We start from the raw sequence: 9718 nt of genomic DNA on the forward strand, positions 1-9718 counted from the left end.
GCACAAAAAACAAGCTTAAATGGAGGACCCAAAGGTCATGTCAACCCAGATCCATTCCCTATTGAAAGGGAGAATGGTCTTCAGGAAGGCCAGCAGTGGCTGAGGACTGTTTTCTAGATGGTGGAGGAGAAGGGACAGCTGAAGAAAAGATGGTTAGTATCTTCGTTACTTCTCCAACAGAGACAACAAGAAGGGGAGGCTTGGATATGACGGTGGATGAGGAAGGATTGAGTTGATAGTTAGAGAAAGCGTGCCAAGTGGTGAAGCTTTGACGGGGAATGTGACCTTTGAACCAAATAACTTTGTGCTAAGGGACTTTAGGGCATTGGTCCGGATAAGGTTCTAGGCAGAGGCGGAGGAGGAGCAGCCATTGGAAGAAGGGATCCAGGAAATCCTATCCTTGCGGTCATCGTGGGTGAGGGGGAGGGGGGAGGGGGGAGGTCAGCCCAAATTTTAGTAAGAGATGGGAAGGGGAGAGGGGACCAAGCATCATTTGTGACGATGGAGGCGACCATGGCATTTCTGGGAATACCCTAGGAGTACATAGTACGAGGGATGACAATGGAGAGGAGGATACCAGCAGGATGCGAATCAATTATCTAACCAGAAGGGGCTGGAGTTCCCATTAATGACGGAGGAAGAGATGACATTTAGGGCAAGCGGTTTCAGGTTGAGGATGTTTCTTTAGACCCAGGAAGCATCAGATGGAGGGGAGACGGCATTGAGGGAGGTGGAGTTCTTATTATTGATGGAGGAGGAGATGGCATGGAGGGCAAGTGGTTTGAGGTTGAGGATGTTCCTCTAAACCCCCGTAAGCATCATATGGAGGTGGACTTTTTAAGGAGAGAGGAGTAAATTCAGTTGACCCAGATACTATTGTGCTTTGAGGCTATTCTCCATATGAGCTTGAGGGTGCCAACTTCAATGTTATCTTTGACTCTTCTCAGACCAAGGCCCCCCCAGATTTGGGGAGACAGACAGAGGACCATATGAGGAGGTGGAGGAATTGATTAATGCCTTCCCAAAGGAAGGCTTGGGAAGGCACATATGATGGATTCAATGGCTTTGGAGATAGAAGTAGGGAGAGAGAAGGCACCCAACCAGTAAAGGTACATTGATTGGATCACAAATATAGCGAGAATCAGGCGATATGCATAAGAAAAAGGCCTTCCTTTCCAGAGCTGGAGCTTTTTTCTCATAAGATCAAGCATAGGGTAGTAGTGATGGGTAGAGATTCTGGTAGAGATGAGGGGAGCCCAAGGTATTTGATTGGCAAGGAACCAAGTGAGAAGCCAGAGATCTGAAGGAGGTTCTCTTTAACCGAGTTAGAGACTCTAGCAAGGAAGAGGCGGGACTTGGCCAAGTTGATGCGAAGGTCAGAGAAGAATCCAAGAGAGTTGAGGGAGGAAATGATGGAGGAGATGGAAAACATGGGGGTAAAGATGCAGAGGGATGGAGTTGGAATTGGATCTGGCTTTGGGGGATTGATGAAAAGAGGAATTGGAGCCTCCAATCTTGAGCCATTTGATTCTGGATTTCTAGAAGAAAACTCTCTTTTTGGCAAGAAGGGAGGAGCTCAAGAGCGGCTTGCATTTTACTCTTCAGCAAGAGAAGGGTTGAGAGGGTCCAATTAAAGAGAAGTTTGGACGGAATTGAGGTTTTTCTTGCTCAAGGGAACTCGATTAGAGATGTCACCGAAGGTGGAATGATTCCAGGATTTGAGAGCAGTTTTGACATTCCTGAGCTTTTTGGAAAAGGCCATAAGAGGAGAGGAAAAGGCCTGAACAGGCAGGCTCCAAGCTTCACAAACCGTGGGGAGGAAGTTATGGTGGAGGTCCACATATCAAAGAATTTGAAAGGTTTGGGGCAAAAGGATATGTAGGGTTACACATGGAGGGAGATAGGGGAATGGTCAGAGATGTTGGGGAGATCAGAGGTAGCATACGAAGAGGGAAAAGTGTTCATCCAAGATTCATTAACGAGAACTCTATTGAGTTTATTAGCAACTCTGCCAGAGTCTGTTTTGAAGTTTTTCCAAGTGAAGTTGGCTCCAAACCATCTGATGTCATGTATACCGATGCCTTCGATACAATCATTGAAGGAGCCCACGCTGAAGTGTCAATGGGGGTTCCTCCCAACTTTTCAACATTGGATCTGATGACATCAAAGTCACCCGCAATGCCCCATGGGAGGGAGTCAGTATTTGGAGCAAAGGACCGGATGTCAGACCAAAGATCCTCTCTATCTAAGGCACGATTGAGGCCATAAATCACGGAGAGGAAGCAAAAGTTGGAGCCAGACAGATCGAAGATAGAGAGATGGATGGCTTGGGAGGTAGAGGAAAGGGAGGAGACACAAAGCTTGGATGGGTTCCAAAGGATCCAAATATACCCGTTGGGATGCAAGGAGAAATAGGAGATGGAGGACTAGGAAAGAGCAATTAGGCTGAGGATACGGGGTGAATTGGCTTCAAAGACTTTGGTTTCAAGCAGGCAGCAGAGGTCAGATTTGGAAGAGCGGATGAGGGCTTTTATGGTGGACTATTTGGCCGAGGAACTTAATCCTCAGATGTTCCAGATGGTCCAAGGAATCAGTTGGAAAGGGAGAGGTGTAGCACCAAGGGCTTGAGGGAGCCAGGGGATGGTCAACTCCAACGCCTTCTTCCTTTTATTCTACAAAAAATTAGAATAATAGTATACTGCACATTGTTCATCCTTGAAAAAACCTCACCTGTTGTATAGCTTGGAAGAGTCTGACATTGTAGCATTCCTTTGCTTTTACTACTTTTGCACTTGTTTTGTCTGTGAGAATATTTCTTCATCATACATCGATGAAGTGTGTTCCTGGTAGCATAGTTTATGAGAAATGGACCTTCCAGCATTCTTTTCAATTCTAGGACTGCCTATGCCTGAGTTAAATAGCCCACAACTTCTTTGGAAAGCAAAGTATCCCTCCAGTAGTATAGTTTTTGTGAAGCTAATCTTATAGAATTTTTTATTATATTCTAGCACTGCCTATGCGTGGTTTAAAGTATACCCTCCGATACGTATCTTAAATTTAGCCGACCGATACAGCGACTGATACCGATACTTTAATCCTTGATCTTTAGCATATCTTAGTGTATCTCCGATATGATACGATACCCTCCGATACGTATCTTAAATTTAGCCCACCGGTACGACGACTGAGTTAATTTCTATAGCTTCTGTGGTTTTGTTTATATTAGTCATGGTTCACATATTCTAAAATCTCTCTAAACTATGATTTTGAGATTTGTGCTTGCCTTTTCTCATTACTTTCGTTTGTGGCTCCAATTGCCATGATTATTGTTCAATAATGGCTATCCGTATTATTCACCTGTTTTCATTTTTGGTAGTTGAATACATTTACAGAAATTTACTGTAACTGTGGTGGTTGATATGTAGGTAAAGCACTTTGCCTGGCTCTTGGGAAGAAAGGCATTTTTGTGACTGTTGTTGATTTATTTGAAGAAAAGGGAAAGGAAGTTGTTTCCCTTGTTGAGCAGGAGAATGCCAAATTCCACTCCAAATTAAAATTTCCTTCATCAATTTTTATTCGGTGTGATGTGACTAATACAAGTAAGTTTACAACCAATTCTTATTGTGGATTACTAATTATTTAATGTTCTTGTTGGATTTAAACCTGGATCCAGAGCACATTGTAGCCATAACTAATAGGAAGAACCTATAGCATGTATATTGAATTTTCCTTTGCTTGTTTATGCTATCGAAATGTATGTATGACCATGGCCAACTACTCAAATACAAATAGAAACAGATAGATTATGGGTCAGTTGTTTGTGTCCTTATTAATCCTTTTCAGAAGAGATTCTTCAGATTGGACATGCAAAGAAATGGAAATAAAAGTCTCCTTACCCATCAGGTAGAGTTAAGCCAGCATGTGTGCAAGTACGTTTAAATGGCTTACAAATTTGTGAATGAAAGCAACTGCACTTATGCTGTAGCTCAAAATGGTTTTTTTTTTGGTACCTACTCTGTACAAGAGAGGGGGGTAATGGTCAGGAGGCTCGAACTTGAGACCTTCTAGTGAGCGTGGGCTTAGCTTACCATAGCTTCACCAACTACACTAGGCAGTTGTTAGCTCAAGAAGGGGTTAGGAGAGAGCTCACATATATTGGGTGATGTAGGTAAGAAACACATTCAGACCAGCCAGGCTGGTTCCATTCAGATCTGGTTCTTTTCTTGGCTATCGATCCAGCACAGCAGGTAGTTCTCCTCTCCATCGAGCTGCATATTCCTTCTCTAGATTTTGTCTTAACCGAAGATCTTCTAGAAGGCCTACCAGCTGTCCTATCAAATTGGAAAGAAGAAGGCTCTAGAAGAAATCCCAGCATTCCATCAATTTCAGCATACTTGACTAGGATTTTCCTTTTTGGTATTTTTTGTAGGGAGCAAGTTAGTTTTATCGTTAGGAGGTGCTAGTTTCCTATTTGGTTCCTTTTATTTGTTAAACAAGAAGTTAGTCTGTTAGTTCCTTAGTTAGCAAGTTTAGTAGTTTTTATTTAGTTTGAAGTTTCCTAATTGTAATAGCTAGAGTTTTATTGATGAAGTTGTTTTGTGAGCTACTCTTACTCCTTAGGCCTGAGAAAGGTTTGTTCATCAACTGAGAGAGTTGAGGGTGAGAGACCCGGGCTGAGATAGCCATCCCCCTTTTTCTTCTTCAATCAATTCCTTACCCTCTTCCTTTTTTTTTTTTTTTTCTATTTACCTTAGCTTCCTGAGTGATTGAGAGCCTAATATCAATTGTTTGGAAACCTGAAGGCTACCAAACAAAGTAGCTTGAAGATCAGCCAAGAGAAGAAATCGACACAGCTTTCTGTCCAGGTTTTGACGCCAGATCGATTTGGGCTATAACTCCCTATCCTGCAGCCCAAATTCAAGGCCTTTTTGAGGGTTTATAGAGCACCTGGCATCCCGGTCATCTTCTTTTTCCTCTATTGAATCCCTATATGAATTTGATTATCTCCCCGATGATCAAATTATTCCGTCAACCCCTTCTCCCCTTCTAAACCCTTATACTGTCTTCCCAAAGAAGACTTCCTCTTCTGCTACCTGGAAAACCCTTCTGGCTCCTAGGAAGAAAACCCCTCCGGTTAAGGAACTTGTTCAGGCTTCCCGATGTGAATTATATCACATCCCTGCCACTGATAAGGAACAACTGTTCACTTTGGAGATCCCGACCTCTCTCATCCCTGATTGGCAAAATCAGGGTTATACCCATCTCCACTTAGGTGCAATTAAATTTGCCCTTACTTTCCATGGCAGGAAAGGCCTTCCCGTGTTCTCCCGAATCGCCCTTCTTGACAGTCGTTTCCTCCGGTATGAACATGCCGTTTGTTCGACTGTCCAGACCACTTTGAACGCAGGAACCATCTTCCTTACCTTGTACCCTAACTTTAACATTCCCCTAGCAGATCCTTTTCTCCCTACCGCGTTAAAGTTCCAGATCCAAATCTCTGGTTCTCCCCTTGCCCCTACGGCTTTAGCAGGTACTATCCACTATCAAATGGCTTATCGGTTACAGAACCATGCCTTTGATTTGTCCACAGGACATTCTGAGGATGCCCTATTCCTCTCGGTGGATTCTGACCATGTTCCGAGCCTTACCTATGTCCCAAGACAAATTCCACGAGATGACCTCCTTCGTCTCCTTCCTTCTTCTTGGGTTACGGCTTATGAACAGCAGATGGCTACCCAACAACCTGCTCCGGTAGAACCTCTCCAGTCCACAGACCCACAGTTCATCCGTCACCCTTCCGGTGAGGTTGAAATTAAGTTTCCTCCTCCACAACCATTACCATCTCCTTTCCCTACTCGGTTTCAGGGTATGATCCAAACCGCCAAGATTCCAATCAAATCTTTTGATGCTCAAGGTAACCCGGTTTATTATTTCTCTGATCCAGTCACTGGTCACAAATATTTTGACCTCTGTGACTGTGATGATTGTCTCCAAGACTCTGATGATGAAGAACCCTATCGACCCATAAGAAAGTCCTCCCAGACTATTCTAAGGGAACGTTATGAGTCAGGAGATACCACAGTTGGCCCCTTAAGCACTGAAGCCCGGTATCCCTTTATGGTTAAATATGGAAACCCTTTCCCGGAACCACCTTATGTTCCACCTCCTACTCCGGTTTGTAAACCTCCTCCACCATCTAAGCCACCCTCTCCTCTGGTTCCTCCTTGTTGCATGTATGCTCCAGGATCCTCTTCTTCTTCTTCTTCCCCAGTGAAGAATTTTCCTGGTCCCACTGATTATGGTCCTGATTCTCATGGTATCCGTCATGTTTGGAAAGTCAAACCACCCATTCTCCCTTCTGGACAACCAAAAGAGATCTCCCCAGCTGAAGCAGCTCTTAATTGGCAAAATGAAAATGCCATAGTCCAAAACCAGTACTTGGAACGTATTCTTGCTACTACCCAGCACACTCATCGTACTGTTGACCGGCATACTCAGTTAATTCAATCCTTGAAAACTGAGATGGATCAAGTCCATATGGAACTTGCTGGTATTGCTTCTTCGACTGCTGACACAGTTCAGGCCTTTGCCCTTATAGGCCAAAAAGAGAAACACCTGAGGTTTCTTGAAGCCCAGCTTCACAGCCTTCAACAAGCTCCACCTCAGGCAGCAACATCCAGTCGACAGCAGCCTCTTCCATTAACAGTTCCCAGTATGGCTCCTCAAGATCCTTTTGCCGTGTACACTATACCGGCTCCTCCGGTAGCTACTTCCCAGAGATCCTTCCCCCTTGAAGAATTGAAAGCATTACAACGTCAGCAACGTAATCTGAACCCCAGGCAACAGCAACAGAAACAAAAACATCCCATCTTAAACCCAACCTTGGAAAAACCCTCTCCTCCACAGTTTCAACCATATCCTATGGCTGTCTCCTATCCTGCACCGACACCGCCTATCTCTATCTATCCTTCACCTTCACCATCTCCACCTCGAACCAAGCCTAAATATCCTCCTATAGGCGCCATAACCCCTTCTGGTGATGATGTCCTCACAGATCTTCTCACCACTTTAGCTCTCCATGACCCAACACCTGTCCCTTCTTTCATGAACACAGGCCAAGATCCCCCTGCTCCTTATCCTGCTCCACCTACTGTTGATGAGTTGGATGGTGACCAGGATGACCCTATGGTCCATAATCCTGAACCTGCACCATAGCCCCCTCCAACATATGCCCCATTCTCTAACCAAGACCCTAAACAGTTCTTTACCCTGGATGATGTCCCTGTCTCAAAATGGGTATCAAAGTTTGCTGATTTCCATGCCTGGATTAATGCTGAATTTCTACAAGAAGGTGCTACATCAGTCAGTGTTCTGACTAAGTTTGTTGCACGACTTCAAGGAAAACTCAGGGAATGGTATTTAGCTCTTGGTGGATATAGACAATTACAACTTGTTCAACTTCCTGAAGGCCAGTTCATTACAGTCTTATATCAAGAATTCCTTGGTCCTGTCTTGAATGATATTACAAAAGCTCGTGAAGAGTTTTTACAGCTCAAGTGTTGTTCTCTAGCTCGTCCAGATCTTGACAAACACTATGTGCGCATGACAGACAGGTTCCATAAAATTGGTGGCCTTGATGATGAGAATCTCAAGCAGATCTTCCTCAATTCCCTTCCAGATCCTCTTGGTGCTGATACACTGCAGTTTTTACGCAATCAGAACATTGCTCTGGCATCTTGCAGCATCGGCTCCTTATACAACTTTGCTCTCACAGCTCTTGACAAACTTTGCAACGTCAAGAAAATCTGGAAAGAATTACAGTCTAAGTCTGACAAAGTGTCCTCTGCCTGTGACACTTCCTGGATGAAGATCAAGTGCAAAGGTTCTGATCACAACTGTGATTGTCCGACAAAGAAGCAGTTCCATCATAAGCAGTTCTTTCCCTCTTCCAGAAAGCACAAGAAAAGGTTTCCGTTTAAGCCTTCTTCAACAATTCCATCAGATTGTTCAAGACTATGGAATCATGCTCTCCCCAAAGAAAATGCAGATTGGTGTCTCCACCATTGATTTTCTTGGCGTCACTATTACCAAAGGAACATATGAACTTCAACCGCATATTGCTACTTCTCTACAGCAATTCCCTGATGGTCCTCTGACAAAACATCAGGTCCAACAATTCCTTGGTATAGTCAACTATATGACCGAGTTTCTTCCTCAACAAATCAGACACACGTCTGTCCTTCATCAACTTTTGAGAAAGAATGCTCCTCCCTGGTCATCTGAACATTCTGCAGCTATTCAGGCTTTGAAGCAGCTAACTACAAGACTTCCCTGTTTACAGATTCCTTCTGATGGGCGTAGGATTCTCCAAACAGATGCCAGTGATACTCACTGGGGTGCAGTTCTCTTGGAAGAGAACCCTGATTCTACAAGAACAGTTTGTGGTTACAAGAGTGGCTCATTCAAAACCTCTGAAGCCCATTATCACTCCACGTTTAAGGAAATTCTTGCAGTACGACGTGGCATTGAAAAATTCCAGTTTCATCTCATAGGACACAGGTTCCTCATTGAACTGGATATGTCAAGCTTTCCTCGGATGCTTGAGTTCCGACAAAAACAGCTTCCTAATGATCAACTACTTCGGTGGGCTCAATGGTTCTCAAAATGGTCCTTTGATATCAAACACATCAAAGGAAAAGAAAATGTCTTGGCAGACTTCCTTTCCCGACCAACCTCTACCTTTTCGGTCATCCCACTCCTATACCCTCTAACTCCAGGAGCTTCATCTTCCTCCTCCTCAGCTTCACCACAGCCTTTACCCAGTCCAAGTCATAACCTGTGCTGTAACATCCCTCCTCACCTTCCCCCTGAAATCCTTCATACCTTAACCTACAAAGCCATCCTTACCTACAGTAAGCTCACAGCCATCCAGCTTCTTCAAATAGCCCTTCGACAAGAAGGTCTCTTTCTTGCTGGTTCTTCTTGCCACCCAGACTTCCCCTACTTCACAGTCTTCACCTTCAATTCCTCGTATGACCTACAGGAATTACCCCTCATATATAAATGCATTTTCTGGCATTTATGTACAGCCTACTCCATAGCCGTCAGTTTTCCCCTTCACTCCATTCAAATGATGTGCTTGTTACACATGGTAGTCTGTTGTGTAGTTAATGAAATGGCAAGGGTTTAGGGTATGTGGAGGATCTGTGATTTGGAAGACCGCTGGAGGTCTATGGAAAAGGATAATGATATGGTGCATGGGTATATCAGGGGAATCTTCTGGTGGGAGAAGAGAGGTGAAGAGATCCAACCAAGTTTCCATGGGAGCAAAGAGCTGTAGAAACTGGAAAATTGGGAGGTTGGGTCTATGGGGTTGGACTGGACTACACCATTGGAAGCACATCATTTGAATGGAGTGAAGGGGAAAACTGATGGCTATGGAGTAGGCTGTACATAAATGCCAGAAAATGCATTTATATATGAGGGGTAATTCCTGTAGGTCATACGAGGAATTGAAGGTGAAGACTGTGAGGTAGGGGAAGTCTGGGTGGCAAGAAGAACCAGCAAGAAAGAGACCTTCTTGTCGAAGGGCTATTTGAAGAAGCTGGATGGCTGTGAGCTTACTGTAGGTAAGGATGGCTTTGTAGGTTAAGGTATGAAGGATTTCAGGGGGAAGGTGAGGAGGGATGTTACAGCACAGGTTATGACTTGGACTGGG

At 44.2% G+C, this 9718-nt stretch overlaps 1 protein-coding gene across 1 annotated transcript in view; it reads left to right on the top strand.

The window, feature by feature from the left end:
• Positions 1–1412: 1412 nt before the first annotated feature.
• LOC122074244 overlaps positions 1413–9718 on the top strand; it is a 141277-nt gene continuing 132971 nt past the window's right edge. The window contains exons 1-3 of the mRNA XM_042639088.1: positions 1413–1560; positions 1674–1859; positions 3426–3599. Coding sequence (XP_042495022.1) covers positions 1413–1560; positions 1674–1859; positions 3426–3599 — 508 coding nt within the window. The remainder of the gene's footprint in view (positions 1561–1673; positions 1860–3425; positions 3600–9718) is intronic.

Source organism: Macadamia integrifolia, chromosome 3, assembly GCF_013358625.1.
Source record: "Macadamia integrifolia cultivar HAES 741 chromosome 3, SCU_Mint_v3, whole genome shotgun sequence".
Lineage (NCBI taxonomy): Eukaryota > Viridiplantae > Streptophyta > Magnoliopsida > Proteales > Proteaceae > Macadamia > Macadamia integrifolia.